Here is a 17087-nt window from a genome sequence, read left to right on the forward strand (position 1 = left end):
GGTCTGGGAGGGCCTCGCTGGCTGGGAGATCCAGAGGCGCCATCGCCTGACCTGGAGGCGTGGCCAACAAGGTTGGAGGCGGGGCTAGGAGGCCTTCACACCAAGACCTAAAGGAGCGGCTGGCGTTCGGGGGGCGTGGTCAGTCAACGGAAGGTGGGGCCCTGGGGGGCCTTGAGACTCGGCGATCAGGCTGTCCTGCGGGCAGCCTGTGAGAAGGCCGGGAAGATGGCGGCCTCCTGGAGGCCCGCCTGTGACCCGCGGCTGCTACACTATCTCCTGGGCTTCGCTGGCCACCGAAGCCTGGGACTGGTTAAGAGGGCGTCTGTGTGGTCTGTCGGCCGCGGATCTAGTTGGAGATGGTTTCACAGCACGCATTTGCTGCGGGGTGAGTGGCCGGGGCTCGCTCAGCTTCTCTGCGTGCCTGAGCCATGGGCCTGGGTCAGGGACATGTTTGATTGATGGCCTGCGTCTGAGTGTGAAGGTGCCCGGGCTTCCTGTTCCCTTCCGCTTTTATCGGGGAGTGGTCTGCTGACTTGGCCTAATATATGTCGCAAAAGAGCTTTCTTGGGAGATGGGAGAACTTGACTCCGTCCCTGGCCCCCTGGTTTGTATGGCTCCTCTGTGACCTTGCCTTGGAATTTGGGGGATTTGTGAGGCGCGGAGATGGTTCCTAAACCCTTTTCTCGCAGGCCCTTTCTCAGTAAAGACTCAGATTTCTTCAGGGTCGTCAAGCATCTCGGGCGGGGAAAAGCTGTCCAAGTTTACTGAGGTTCGGAATTCACTGTTAGCCGTTCTTATTCATTCTCTAGGCCCGTTTCTGTTGGGAGATCTTCGAGGCCAGTCCGGGTTGCACCACGCGATGACTCGTAAAAGACTTAATTTGTAAATACCTAAGGCATCACAGACATAAGTCAGGGAGAATGTTTCAAACAAAACATTCGCTTGAGAGAGTGAAAATTTAGGAGGGGAATCAAACCAAGAAGTTTATTATAGAAAATGGGCTTTCAGTAGCGTTAGTGACACAATTAGCACAATTCTTCCAGTATTTACAGTAATAAAATGACATGCTGGACATTATTTTCTCTTACTTGGGGCGGGGGGTGGGGGAGGAGAGGCGGAGAATAGGACTAACATTTTTTAGTGTGACGTGTTACCTGCCAATCCTCATTACTGGCAGTCGACAGAATGAATTTTAATCTGAAAAATAAAGTGCAGTAGACATTACTTTCATATTCTGAGCCACACATAGTCCTGCATCAAAATGAGTGCATTGAGATTTCTAAAGATTCAGTGATGGGAACAATTTATTTCAGTTTCTTCAGTGTAATATTTCCTAAAATATCTCTTGGAGCAGTGATTTAACTGTGTGCACAGAATTCTCTCTCTTCCCTCCTCCCAGTTTGTTAAAATTAAACTTTCCTATAGCTTCTAAAGATTCTGTCTGGCGTGAGGCTGAGGAATCTGCATTTTACAAAAAAACATTAGAAGAGTTTTGATGTTTTATTTTAATGTTTGATGGACTACAGTCTCACTGCCTTAGAAAATTATGTAGTGTTAGAAGCTTAGTATTGGAGATAACCTAGGAAGAGTGTTCTTAAGCTAGTTTGCAAAACAGATTCTTTTGAGAACCTTTGAAAATGCTGTATACAGAGAAAGGGGGCATACATAAGTGGTTGCACACAAAAAATATGCATGCAGTTTCAAGAGTTTTCCTTAGACCCAGTTTAATGACTCCTGACTTTAGAAACTCACTTAGGCAATCCCTGTCTTTATCATCGTGACATTTTACCTACTCCGCATTCACCCAGACACAGGCCATGAACAATTTGCCTAATTCTGTTTGAACGTCATTTGTAAGGGAGAAGGTAGTGCATCCCAAGGCAAGCTGAATTAGTTTCCTAGTGCTGCTGCAACAAATTACGATAAATTAGTGGCTTAAAACAATACAAATTTATTATTTTATAGTCCTGGAGGTCAGAAATCCAAAAATGGATCTCATAAGCTAAAGTCAAGGTATCAGCAGGCATTGTGCTCTTTTCTGGAAGATTTAGGGGAGAATCTGTTTCCTTGCCTTATCCAGCTTCTAAAGGCGCGTCTCAGGTTCCTTGGCTTCTGGCTTGCCTCTATTTTCAAAATCAGCAGTGGCTGGTCCAGTTTTTATCACATTACATCTCTCCTGACACACTCTCCTGCCTTCCTTCTTCCACTTGTAAGGACCCTTGTGATTATATTGGGGCCACCTGGATAATCCAGGATATTCTCCCCATCTCAAGGTCACCTGATTAGCACCCTTAATTCCATCTTCAAGTTTAATTCTCTCTTGCCATGTAACATAACACGTTAATAGGTTCTGAGTATTAGGATGTGGACTTATGTGGTGGAGAAGGAAGGGCATTATTCTGCATGGTGAAGCTGTGTTGTTGGGCAGCTCTAAGATACTTGGAAATTTTGGACTTTTTCCCTAATACTAAGTCAAGATTTATATTCTCCTGACTTTCACCTACAGATTTTTGTTTTGCCATGCTGAAAAAACATGGCAATCCTTGAACTATTTGTTTTTTACAAAGCATGAGTTTACAGTGGTGTTTGTTCTTTATATATGGCCAGTTTTTCTCTGAGCTTGGTAGAAACTGTAGTTTCTTAAATCTAAGCAACTATTTGGATTACTGTAGACCATGTGAATTAAGTACATTTATTGAATTATTTCCTCTTTCACACATCTATCCGGGATTTAAAAATCTGTCAGTTGGAAGTACCCTTGGAGTTTTGTTTTCCTTCAGAGGTGTTGGCAGCATTTCTGTGAGCTATGACATATGCCATGTGTTTAGCACTTCCTAGAATTCCGTAATCACTTTTCACAACCTGGTAAAGTTGCTGTCATCTGCATTTAATTGGACAGAAGTGCCAAGTCTCAGAGAAATTGAGTGGGTCTCGCAAAGGCACACAGCTATGATGTTAATGAACTGAAGAGCATATATGTATGTATGTTTATCTTTAACAAATTCCTAATTTGTTTCATTCTTTCAACTAAGGTGTTAATTGAGAAGGCAGAAATTATATTATTCATCACTGATATTGAAGAATGAGTGAAGAAATTAACACCCAAGAGGTGCCAGCCATGTGGTAGCCTGCATGGAAAGTTGGCCTACTGAACAGAACAGATTCCCAGTATTGCCGCATGGCACATTTAATCATATTTAGCTTATGGACCTGCAATTCGAAATTCTGTTTAGGCCTTATCCTTAAGGTATTTATAGTCTGCTTGGGGAGATAAACAATAAAGGCAGTTAGTGTGTGCGGTAAGCTCTGAGGAGTAATTTCAGGATGATAAGGAAGTAGAATATAAGAAGGCTTCTTCCTAGAAGAAGAGGTGGCAGCCCTTCTAGGCTGAAGGAACAGCAGAAACAAAGGCCCAGCGACCAGATGTGATATTTAAATAACTGATACCGTCTTTGTAAACAGTTTTCAACCTACCCTAGGCAATTAACTTTGAAGGGTTTATATTGCTGTCCTTTCAGAGTAGGTGGCGTGGTCTGAAATTTACTTAGTAATTTCAGGTATTAATTAATAACATTGGTTTTAAGCTGTCTCCAAAGAATAACATGTTGAGTTTAAAATAACATGTGAATAGAAAAAATAAATGAGGTTCAACCTTGGCAATGATTTCCCTAATCTATAATTATAGGCCTTGCATACTATAGATGTTAAACATTTAGAGAAGCTAGAGATTTGGAGAGTTATAGAAGGACACTAACTGCTGTAGGATTAAGTTGGCAGCCAGTGTACTGACCCGCGTTGTTTCAGAAGAAAATTAAATAGGAGACTTTACATAAAAAGCAAAATTTTTGTCTTCTCTTGAAAATTTAAAGTTAGACCTTATATGTTAGCAGTTGCCTGAGACTGAGTAATAGTTATTCTTTTTAGGTAGGTAATTACTTCGTAGTTTGCCACTATTCCCCTCTACTCTCCATTCCCTCTTCGTCAGCAAGGCTGAATATCCCTTGGTATTTGCCATCACTTCTAGTTGTCATTCTTTTCTTGTACCCTTATCTCTATGGAAGGCAGAAGACAAAGATAGACCAAGAAAAGTGGGAGAGAACAGATGTGTGTGTGTGTGTGTGTGTGTGTGTGTGTGTGTGTGTGAAGGAGGAAAATTCTTAGCCGTTTAATATAAAAATAAAACATGTCTGAATCTAAAGAAAATACCTTATGATGCTAGCTCGCTTCTCTTACCTGCCTGTGTTCTGTTGTCATCTGAGTTTTTGAGAGCAGTTTTATAACAAGGAGCCAACTTCTTTGATAATAGTTGATGGTACAGTGTTTCTGCCAAAACATGGATACGCTTTTAGGCCTGGTTCTCAAGTGCTTCTACACTGATACTGATGAAATTGATCCTCTTCTTCGAATTCTCATTTAACTGTGGAAACAGAAACACAAGACTAGCTGAGGTGAAAACAGGATTTATTAAGATAAACCACCACATATATGAAGCGCTGCTGGGTCACAGGGGAACCGTAATGATTTCATCTATATCTTCTAGGGCTCCTAGAAGAAATATTATTTGTCTTCCTCTTTCTCTGTTTTATTTTGTTTCTCTTTACAGACTTGTTAATCTGTTCACTCGTGGCTTTTTTTCCTCTATAATGTCTGCTTGCCTTGTCTTAATGCTGATTCAGGCCTTAATGAACTTTTTCAGCGTACTTCAAGTGCCCACTATCATTTCTGTGATCTATTTCAAAATTCCCTGCATAGAGAAGAAGCTAATTGACCCAGTGTAGGTCATTTGTGGTATAGGGCACGCAAGGCTGAGTCTTTCAAAAGCTGTGATTTGTGTGTTTTCTTTAAGAAGGAAGTATGAGTCAGGAATCAGAGATTGATATGTCTGTTGACAACCTGATTAAAATAGGACATTAGTGCAGTAGTCCTTTATTTTAATTGTTCCTAGGCTAAGTAATGACTGAGCAAAATGTATCATATCATAAGCAAAGCAGATCTAGGCTACTCAGTAGTTGAGATGTGTGGACATGCAAGGAAAATGGGAAGTGGGTAAATGAGATCTTAGTAAATGCAGCAGCATGAGGAACTAAGAAGATCTAAATTATCAGGAAATACTTTGTACACATTTACTTTGCTTTACAACATTTCATTCTGTATATGAAAGTGGCCCATTAGAAGTAGCCATACTGAGCACTCACTATTCGCCAGGCTTCATTTTCAATCTTTATTTGCATTATCACTAATCACCGTAAGAACCCTGCAAGGGTTTGTTGGACTTTACAGGAGAAGAAATAGACTCAGAGGTTTAGCAGTTTGCCCAAGGTTGGTGAGTAAGTGGATGACTACTTTGGCACTGTGCACATGATGAAGTGCAGAGGAAGAAAAGGGCATCTTAAATGTCTGTTTTTCAAAACAAGGAAACTTCTTGGGTTAACACAACAGAATTCCCTTGTACTGATTGTATTGACCAGAATTGGATTGTGTGCCCTACATAAGCCAGTTGCTGGCTTGACTTTTCTGGTGTGACAAATGGATTGACTTTGACTAATCAAGGAGCTGGGTGATAAGGTCACTAACCCTGAGCACATGTGTGCAGATACGTAGCTGAACAAAACTAGGCCTCTGCCACCAAGAAAGAACTTTGGGGAGTAGGTTTGGGAGTAATTGGTAGCATTTATTGAGTGCTTACTATGTACCAGGCACCCTTTTAAGCACTTCACATGAATTAATCATTTAGTACTCATAGCAACTAATGCTACACTCTGGCGTAGAGTTCCAATTTCACCCCAGGTCTGCCTGACGCCGAAGCCTGTTTTCTTAACTATAGTCTACCTTAGTCTTAAATGGTAGCTTGATTATAGACATCAGCAGAACAGTATCAGCATGCCAAAGTTTTGTTCACCATATGTATATTGTAAGTGAACACCTATGGTTTTTTTTTTTTAATGAAGTAAGATATATTTTAGTAATAACTGTATTATGAAATAGTATTTCAGTAACAGTCATGATATCAGTATTATTTTAGAACAATTTAAGGTACCAAAATTCTAGACTGTATAAAAAGTGGCAGGACTATTTAAGAAAGTTATTTTATATATTAACTTTCTGCTATCTGAAAGTTTCTAAGATGATAAACTCTTAAATATGCCTTCTTATTGTTGTCTTGAGGTTAATTTGCCTTTTATAACAAAACGTGTAAATCTCCAAACTGTCATGTGTGTGTTCATTCTTTTGCTAAACTGTAAGTAGAGTGGTGGTTTCTTCTTGCCCTTCCAACATGGTGAAATAAAGTAGGATTCATGTAGAATTTTTATTTTATAGTTTAACACCAAGGCCAGTATTGCAAGCTGAAACCTCTTCTAAAGCATTTGGTTTATTTCACTCAGAGGAAATATATTCCCTAGCCATACACTACCTATTTCCATAAACATTTTGATCATTTCCTACAGAAAATAGTTGTGGTAGTTTGCAAGATTATTTAACATGTCTAAGAACAAGAAAGGTGTGTTTTAATATAGGGGTTTCAACTCTAAATAAATGACTAGTGGCTACATTTACATAAGTGACCACAACAAAGCCAGTTATTTGGAAATCATGATTCAGATCTGGGTGTGGATTAAATTTACGTGTGCAGTTATGCTCATCAGACCATTCACCTTTCCCTAAACAAATGTACTTCTCTCTCTTTTGCTCATACTATTCCTTCAGATTGAATGACCGTCCTTTTATATATGGTAGTTCTCATGCTAAGAGACGGGTAGGGATATAATTTCTACACTTGGAAGGATCAAGCATAGTTTCTCTGTATTGTGTCTATAAGCCAGTGCCTTGTGCAAGAACAAGCAGAGACTTTTTAACTGACCTGATTTTTAATGGGATTTTTCTGTCTTACGTTTGAATAGCTGAATAGGAGTCAATTCTATGTAGTTTATAAGGCTCCATGGGCACTTTTTATAGGAAGAAAGATTTTCTTTTTGGAGCTGTGGCATCTGGTTTTGCTTTTCATTCTTTCACTTGTGCTGCTAACTAGAGTCATTCTTCTTACTTTCATACTCCACATTCAGTCTATCAGAAATTCCTCTTGGCTTCACCTTTCAAATGTAATCTGACCATTCCTACTGCTCCCAGCTAGACTGGTCCAAGCTGCCATCATCCCTAATTTAGATTATTGCAGGAGTGTCCCAATAGATATCCCTACCACCATCCTTGCCTCAGTACAGTACTACCATGTATGTACAGTATACAGTGCTTGGTAATTTCAGTGCTAAAACTGAGATATAAACAAAGCATAATGACTGATGGGTATGAATTAGGTGGGTATGGGTGGTATCTTCCATTTGTTCTTCTCCCACACTACTGAATAAGCTACATCAACTGGACTCCTTGCACTTGGCCTTCAATTGGATTCAGCCATTGGGCAGCACAGGCAGGAGACTGAAGGGAGAGAGGAGCGTGAGGTCAGGGTATTTACATCCCCAGTTCCCTCCCTGTAGGGTTACCTGGGACTGGCTGCATCCTTTAGTGAAGGGCACAGCTTGAACAGTCAGAGTTCCTCCCCACAGTCTCTCTGTTCTGCACACAGCTTTCAGAGTGCTTCTTTTAAATTATAATGGAGATCATGCCACTCCGTGACTGAAAACCTCCGATAGCTCCCCATTAAACTCAGGATAAAATCAGAAGACCTTACTCTGGTTTACAAGGCTCAGTATGGTATGAATGCCTCCACTTCTCTGAATGCAGCTCTTCCCATGCCACTTCTTGCTCACTCCACTCCAGCATACTGGCTCGCTTAGTGTGTTTTGGACATCCCAGGCACTCTACTCATTCATTCTTTGTGCTTGCTGTTGTGTTTTCTCTGTTTAGAAGGCTCGTTCCATCAGATATTTGCATGACTTTCTCCATTCAGCTCTGTTCACCTTATCAGAGGAGGCCTTCCCAGATCAAATGATAAAATAGTTCCTCCTCTGTCACTTCGTCTACTTACCTTCCTTTCTTTTCTTAGTTCATATCACCGCTGAGCACATTATATTGTTTGTTTTCATTCCCTTCACTTCAGAATGTAAGCTCCATGAGAGTAGGGATTTTTGTCTGTTTTTATTCACTTTTGATCTCCAACTTCTGAAAAACTGCCCAACTAGCACCCAGTGGTTGCTTAATAAGTATTTAGCCAATAAATGAACTAGTGAATGAACTAACAGATCTTCTTGTTTGTTCTCTTTCTCCTCCACTATTCCACTCCTGTATCATGAAGTGATCTTCCAGAAATGCAAATCAGATGATACCACTTCCCAGCTTAAAGCCCTTGTATTTCTCTCTACCATTGTTACTTTGAAGGCCAGACTTTAAGAACAATCTGATTCCTAGGTGCCTTTTCAGTCTCTCAAGTCTGAGTAAAGGAGAACGGGTAACACATTTATAGGTATCTTCACTGTGTACTTAAAATCTGAAGGCTCATTATTTTAGCTTCTCTGGCAAGTTTGTAGTTGTGATATCCTCAAAGGATATCAGGGTTTTTTGGTGAATTACGGACATGTGAACGTTAACCATAAATGTGAAACTGCAAACAAGTTCATTTTTTTTATTGTGATTATTTCTCTTGTTCAAAAAATTTTTATAGTTTTCTATTTCTACTTAAGTAACATCAAACCCATTAGCTAGGTATTATAGAGTACCATAAGGTACCTTAGTACTATTGAGGTAGTCCTAACATACTTTTTGAATTTAAATGGCCCATTTTTTATTTTCATTACATCTACTCTTCAGCCAAACTAAGCTGTAATTACCAGTTCTGTTTCTTTGTATATAATGTTTCCCTTACCTGAAATGTTTCTGCTCATCCCCGCACTTTGGTCTGTTTGCCTGGCACAGATTTTTTTAAGTAAAGAGAAATATGGTAAAATATGCATTACAAAACTTAACCATCTTAACCATTTTTAAGTGTACAGTTAGTACATTCACATTATTGTGCAACCATCACCACTGTCCATCTCCAGAACTTTTTCATCATCCCGTACTGAAGCTCTACCCATTAAACAATAATTCTCCATTCCCTCCTGTCCTTAGCCGCAGATAACCACTGTTCTTTCTGTCTGTGAATTTGCCAATTCTAGATACCTTATATAAATAGAATCATACAGAGTTTGTATTTTTGTGTCTGGCTCATTTCTCTTAGCATAATGTCTTCAAGTTTCATCCATGTTGCAGGTATTTCAATTTCATTCCTTTTAAAAGTGATTATATTTCATTGTATATCTATGAGTATATACTATGTTTATTCTTCTGTTGAGCATTTGGGTTGTCTTTACCTTTTGGCTATTGTCAGTAATACTCTTATGAACATGGGTGTTCAAGTATCTGTTCGAGTCCCTACTTTCAGTTCTTCTGGAAGTGGAATTGCTGGATCATATGATAATTCTTTGTTTAGCTTTTTGCGGAACTGCCATATTGTTTTCTGTAGTGGCTGCAACCATTTTCCCACCAGCAGTCCACAAGGGTTCCGATTTTTCTAAGTCTTCACCAAGACTTATTTTCTATTTTTTGATAATAGCCATCCTAATAGATATTAAGTGGTACTAGCACAGATCTTTTTTTCTGTTTTGATCAACTAAAATAGGCACGTTAAGATATTAGTAGGTAGAAAATAATGCAAACCATGCACAGCCTCAATGCATTGCTGTCAGTAAAACACTGGAACACCAAATTCCAAAGTGAACTAGAATTAGGGCACTGTGCTTAAGGAAAATACACACACACACTCACACACACATACACATACTTATATTGTAACATTAGTGATGCATCTCCAAACCCAAACCATAACAATGCTACATTTAATTGCAATTATTCTTAAAAAGTGCTCAAAGCTTAACACACTAAACACATTTGGAATTAATGAAATAAGCTTTCTATTCTCCTGTATTATGTTGTGTGTCTATTGCCTGTTTCATTTCTTATGTGGTTTGATGAACAAATAAAAACATTGGCCTACAGAATGTATAGACAGCTCAAGCCTCAGCAATTATTTTATTTAAGGTCATAGTGACAAATGGGCTTTATGTAAAAAACAAACAAAAAAAACACAAAAACCCCCACCTATCTTCTATTTAGCATCATGGTAAGAGGCCAGCCTCTTCTTGAAAAGCATAGCTTAAAAAAAAAGTCCCAGTAAGTTGCTCTGTCAAAAAGTTCAAGCTTGGCATTACAAGATGGAATAGTTCATAAAAATATACATATTAAGTTTATATATCAAATAGAATTACACTTCAAAGAAGCAAAATAAATGAACCTAAATGATTCTACATCCAGATTCCAATTTATGACAAATACTAAATTGAGTTACTCAAAACAAAGTGTCTCTTCAATATTTTTATACTTTAGTTCTAGCTGCCACAACACAATTCAGATTTATTTTATGATTTTACCTCCTATAATAATCTGTCACCTAAGAGATCTTCACATTTCCATTATTCCTGACATTAAGGTCCATATTATAAAACTTCTGCATTTATTATTATCTTCTTTGATGGTCTCATGGTACTTTTACCTACTCTTCTCTAGTAGTTGTGTGTTTATCTTCCCATCTAAATTATAATCCTTTTGAGATCAATGTTCTAGTTTTGTCCAGGGCTAGGGCTAGAATAAAAGGCGCCCAGTAGGCATTTGTTGAATTCTTAATTTGGCCATTAGCTTTGATAGTTAGCGGTATGACAGTACCAAAGGCAAAAATTTTCCAGTGATTTTAATGAGAATTTGATTTTCAAATGTGAAATACAGTTACAACAGATCAAGCGTACTTTAGCTGTGAAAGCAAGGCTGGAGTAGAAAAGGGTGAGTGAAAGGGAAACCTTCAAGTTTAAGCTGGAAAGATAAAAGGAACCTGTGACTCCATCTCATTACTTGAAGAAGGAATTGTGACATCATACAGTATCGTGATATTCTACAATATCCTGTGATAGGTCTCGCCAACTATCTGGATAGTAGCTTCCAGAGTCTACCCATTTCTATGCTGCCTATCGATAGTAGCTAACATTTTTGAGACTTAATCTTTTCCAGGCTCTTGTGTAAAGACTTTGTATGTGTTCTTATGTAATCTTTATAAAAATCTATATCACCATTTTATAGGAAAGGAAACTGAGGCACCGAATGATTAAGTAACTTTTTGGTGGCAGATCTATAATTTTTTTTTTTTTTTTTTTTTTTTTTTTAAAGATGACCGGTAAGGGAATCTTAACCCTTGACTTGGGGTTGTCAGCACCACACTCTCCCAAGTGAGCCATAGGCCAGCCCCAGATCTATAATTTGAACCTAGGCAGTTTAGCTCCAGTGCCTGCTCTCTAAATCACTGTGGTATCCTGCTTCTTAAGTTTTTTTTTTTTTAATTAAGTATTTTATTAAGTAGTGAAATATTTCGTTTAACACATTAAAACATGCATATAGTTTAAATAGTCAAGTAGTACTGAAAGGACGTACTCCAGTATACAACTTGTATACAAGTTGGGCAGATATCATGATGTATACTGTTTGTGGGCCATCTTTTATACATTTGTTACTATGTCATAACCTGTAAATGCTGTTTTCATACAAACTGTTGTTCATTTACTTTTTATTTTGGGGCATTGATATTTTCAATCTATTTTTATGCCGGTACGATACCAAAATAGCTATTTGAACAAAGTAGATAGACTATATGATGAGAACTCATTTTAAAAAAAATGCTATTGCTGCCTTTATTTTAAAGCTGCAGTGTTAATGTTTTCCTGTGCCCTGGTGCTGGTTTTTAAATTACCTTTACTTCATTCTGCTTTATTTCATCTAGCCTGCAGATGGCAGAATTGTTTTATTTAAACAGCAATTTTAAAGGTTCAATTTTATTTAACGAATTCTTGCACTGGAACGAGAAGTGATTAAATGAGCAGTCTCTCTTCCTATTAGAGAAGAAACTAATGTTAGGGAGAGGGAGCCATACTAAAGAAGTATTGAGTAATTTACTTCATTTGGTCTGTCTTCATTTTATGAATTTTGTGTGCTTGGATTATAGTCCTGTAAGTAGACTAGAGCATGACTTCTAAACTATACCATATGTAAACTGCTGAATTTCCTTAATACTTTAGTCAGAGTAATTAAGTATGGAGCTTAGATCTGCTTCGTATTAACCACAAAGCAATTTGTCCTGCATTTGTATTTTAAGAGGTTACTATTTTAATTTTGTTTTTAAACTGGAGACCTTTTAGAATTCATGTATAGATTATCAAGTTAAAGCTTTCGTATAATTGATTTTGCTGAAATGTGAATATTTTGTTCTTAGGTAAAAAGAAATAGTTTAGGGAACAAGAAATTAGAAATAAAGTACTGTACCATATTTGAAATTGAAGTCAGAATAATGCTGTAGAAAAACTGGAAGAGCAGGTTTGAAGAAATACAGGAATTGCTTAGAGAAACTACTGTGTAATTCTGTGATTGATAGATTGCTCATGTCTGATATGGTAGGTAAAGCACCAATATATATACTAAGCAAAAAATTTTTAATTTATTGTGTCATTCATTTGAGGCAAAAAAATGACAGTTCTAATGATTTGTGAGACTTTAATTTTAAAATAAGTATGTTTAAAGATGAATTACTGGAAATATACATAAACTGTAGTGATCATAAAGTTTTTTAAATGTGTTTTATAACTGCTACAGAGGGTCAGACTTTACAAGCCAATCAGGTATAATTTGCTAGCTTTATGAAAAGGAACAGAACACTAAAGTGACTATAAAAAGCGTTAAATTCTAACTAAATTTTGAGTATTTTTTGAGTACCAATTGAAATAACCTATATAACCAGTGGAGCAAAAACCATATTTCCTTTATTTTTTTTTTTCCAAGTGCAAGGGGGAATTTATTGCCTTAATACCTGAGAATATTAGAATTCAGAATGGCATAAACATGGATGGATTCTAGGACTCACATGTTGCCATTGGGTCCCTCACTCACTCAACTCTCCTCTCATTTATGTGTCCTTCCACATTTCCTTTATTCAAACCATAGTTGTGCCTAGTTAATATTAGTAGGAAATATAATTGGTGCACATTTCAAGGCTTTCTCAATTTGACAAGAGAGTGGTAGAGTAGAGTGTACTGCATACTGAATGAAGAGGGAGGCTATATTTAATTTCTAATGAAAGTTAAATAATATTAAGTGCAGGTTAAAATTTCATTCCAGAGAGTCTAGAAAAGCTCAGATCACACTATATAAATAGTGTCGACAGCAACCGTAAAGGGCAGATATTACTTACGTGCAGCCCTGTCACTCAAAGCTGCCAATATGATTGTATAATTACTTTCCCATCAGAAAAATACATTTTGAAAAAATGTATACCATATAATGTTTAATCAAAAGAGGATATTCTACGGTGGACTGAAATATGTGCTGTTACTAATAACTTAATGCTTATGTTTTGACATGGTTTTTCTAGCAGGAAAGTCTGAGGATAGATGAGTTAGAGTAATCAGAAAATATATTGCACATTCTACTCTCCATAACAAGCCAGTATAATGAATCAAGAGATAGTACTGAATAATAGACATGTCCAAAATATCTTTCTTTGATTTTTGTCACCTTCATTTCAGAGTAAGGTTAGTGATCTGTTACAGAATTTTTATATTTTATTATCATTATTCAGAGAAACAATTTCAATTCATCCATGAAGGGTGACTTTATGAGGAATGACTATGTTCTTTTTATTTTTAAAATGTGAAAATTTTTGAGGTTCTTGATATAGTAATTTGGAAGATAATAATAAATGCAGAAGTTTTATAATATGGACCTTAATGTCAGGAATAATGGAAATGTGAAGATCTCTTAGGTGACAGATTATTATAGGAGGTAAAATCATAAAATAAATCTGAATTGTGTTGTGGCAGCTAGAACTAAAGTATAAAAATATTGAAGAGACACTTTGTTTTGAGTAACTCAATTTAGTATTTGTCATAAATTGGAATCTGGATGTAGAATCATTTAGGTTCATTTATTTTGCTTCTTTGAAGTGTAATTCTATTTGATATATAAACTTAATATGTATATTTTTATGAACTATTCCATCTTGTAATGCCAAGCTTGAACTTTTTGACAGAGCAACTTACTGGGACTTTTTTTTTAAGCTATGCTTTTCAAGAAGAGGCTGGCCTCTTACCATGATGCTAAATAGAAGATAGGTGGGGGTTTTTGTGTTTTTTTTGTTTGTTTTTTACATAAAGCCCATTTGTCACTATGACCTTAAATAAAATAATTGCTGAGGCTTGAGCTGTCTATACATTCTGTAGGCCAATGTTTTTATTTGTTCATCAAACCACATAAGAAATGAAACAGGCAATAGACACACAACATAATACAGGAGAATAGAAAGCTTATTTCATTAATTCCAAATGTGTTTAGTGTGTTAAGCTTTGAGCACTTTTTAAGAATAATTGCAATTAAATGTAGCATTGTTATGGTTTGGGTTTGGAGATGCATCACTAATGTTACAATATAAGTATGTGTATGTGTGTGTGAGTGTGTGTGTGTATTTTCCTTAAGCACAGTGCCCTAATTCTAGTTCACTTTGGAATTTGGTGTTCCAGTGTTTTACTGACAGCAATGCATTGAGGCTGTGCATAGTTTGCATTATTTTCTACCTACTAATATCTTAATGTGCCTAAGTCCACGAAGATTTATTTTACTAAGAAAAAAATGCAAAGATTTTTAAAGCTATATTCTAGTTAGGTTTTGCATTCCAAACTAGAGGTAGCTTGGGAATTAAATGAAACTGTTGTGGCAGTAGTTAATGATAGTCGTAGTGGATGGGAGTTGGGTGGCCTGTGTTCTCCAATCTCTTCTGAAATAATTGTGTTTTAATAGTACATTAAGGATTAGGAAACTCACTGTGACTATTTTTCCTCTTGTGCTTTCAGCATACAGTGCACTTAGAGATTACCTGTTCTGTTCCATGTTTGAAATACTCATTGTCAGCAGTAAAAGTGGCTTCTCAATACAGAAATTCTGTATGCCCAAGGTAGAGAAAGGCTTTATTAGGATATTGATTAGACATATGAAGAATGCTCCATGGAGTTGGTATGTCTGGTCGGCTATGTTTAAATTTCTAGGTGAATATGCTATAAATAACCAGTGATTAACTGATGACCCATATTTGTAAGGAACACTAAGACTTCGAAAAGAACAGTATAGTAGAGTACAGCCTTGAAAGTTAGGCAGGCAATCTGGAGTGTGATTTTCTCATAGAAATGGGCATGTTGACTTGAAGTTCGGTTTAGGCTCTATCATTTTTGCAGCATTAGGAGTGATAACTACTTTTCTAGCCTTCTTAGAATATGGTACCAATTGAGAGAGAGGAAAAGAGTCAGACAGATGGAGATCCAAGTAACAGTCTTAATGCAGATGGTTATGTTGAATTGGAGAATGTAACTTAGATCTGTGGCCTTCTTTACTTGGTCTTCCTAGTACAACCCTGTATTTAGACTTTGGGCTTTTTGTTTCAGAGGGAGGGTTTGTGTATACAAGTGAACACACATGTCTGAATTGCTGCTTCACACTCGGTGGGCCCTGGTAACAGAAACAGAGAGGTGGGCTTTTGAAAGGCAGGTGCATTTATGCCTGGCACATGGAAGAGCTGAGGGGAAAACGCAGGTTCTCTATAGGCAGGAAGTTCTAAAAAGAAAATGAGGAAAAGGCTGAGGCAGATATGTATGCTCAAGTTCTTTCCCCCAGTTCTTTAAAGAGGAGTAAAGGAAAAGTGGAGAGCAGACAAAAATTTTCTTCTAAATCTTTCAGAGGGATGGAAACACCTCTATCATGAAGCCATAGGAACGCTCCATCTGAAATTACAGTAAAATTAGTTCAGTTTCCCAGAGGAAATATTTAACTTCATTTAACGTTACTGCTAAATTCCCTTGCTTTTAGCCCTAAAACATCAATGGAGACAAAAGAAGCCCTGTTCTGTCTGTCCTCTTCCACATGTGGAATATGTTAGTTATGCCATAGCATTTTGGTTGTTTGTATCTGGAGAGTTGAATAATCTGAGAAGAGAATAGTAGATTCTATGGAAGATTTCAGGGAACGTAATTTGTTCCATGGTGTTTTGTTAGTATGAACTTTATATAAATTGTAATCTAAAAGTTGTGTGCTCTTCGAGTATGGTCCTGGACAGTGGGCGACTACTGGGAAGAGCAGCTAGACAAATATAGCATCTTCTTTTTTGATGTCAAATGAAAAAAGTAGTTATGCTTCATTGAGAGTCTCTGGTTTGAGGTCTACCTTTTTGGATCCCCATTTGAATTGTGGTATGGAACAGAATCTGAGATTAATTTAGCCACCTAGGTTCTCTTGCTTAATCATCCTTGACAAGGTAAATTTTTCCTTTTATACTTAACAGCAGGAAACTTTGAATCTTGAATAGTGTAATATTAGAGGAAAATGAAAACAACCAGCTTAAAATCTGATTTTGATTATTCTTTTATAGGTCATCAGAACCTTGTTACTTCTTTATTTTTGTTTGTTTGTTTTATGTTTTTTTCTTTGATCATTTTACCTGTGAATAATTTTTGCAAAGACAAAAGGGAGAGGAGGAGATGAAAACTAAATCAATTTTTCTTTTTATTAACTTGTAAGCACTGGGCTTGAAAGTATGCATAGAGGACTGAGGAAATATGGGAAGGAGTTGAAAGTATTCCAAAAAAGAGTTTTATTTTTTAAAAAAGTTGAGAATTTTATTTTTCCGTACTATTTACTAGACACAATTTACAGTTGGGAGTCTTTTAGACTTTGGAATATTCTTTCTGAAAGAGAATTTGACATTAACTTACTTGAACTTATATTGATGCCTCATGAGGTACTTTATTTTTTGTGGCTGATCTTTCTTTTTTTTAATTTCAGTTGACCCTATTAAGATACTAATGCCATCACTGTCTCCTACAATGGAAGAAGGGAACATTGTGAAATGGCTAAAAAAAGAAGGTGAGCAAGTACATTATTAATGTCTTGTGTGCATGGTTATTTGATTGTTTTGTTTTGTCTGATTAGTTATATATAATACACGATACAAATGAAATGAATTG

At 36.9% G+C, this 17087-nt stretch overlaps 1 protein-coding gene across 1 annotated transcript in view; it reads left to right on the forward strand.

Moving 5' to 3' along the window:
- The first annotated feature begins 169 nt into the window (after positions 1 to 169).
- Positions 170 to 17087, forward strand: part of PDHX (pyruvate dehydrogenase complex component X) — a 77114-nt gene continuing 60196 nt past the window's right edge. The window contains exons 1-2 of the mRNA XM_063093639.1: positions 170 to 385; positions 16906 to 16986. Of these exons, the coding sequence (XP_062949709.1) occupies positions 226 to 385; positions 16906 to 16986 (241 nt within the window). The 5' untranslated portion in view covers positions 170 to 225. The remainder of the gene's footprint in view (positions 386 to 16905; positions 16987 to 17087) is intronic.

This window comes from Cynocephalus volans, chromosome 4, assembly GCF_027409185.1.
Source record: "Cynocephalus volans isolate mCynVol1 chromosome 4, mCynVol1.pri, whole genome shotgun sequence".
In the NCBI taxonomy this organism is placed as follows: domain Eukaryota; kingdom Metazoa; phylum Chordata; class Mammalia; order Dermoptera; family Cynocephalidae; genus Cynocephalus; species Cynocephalus volans.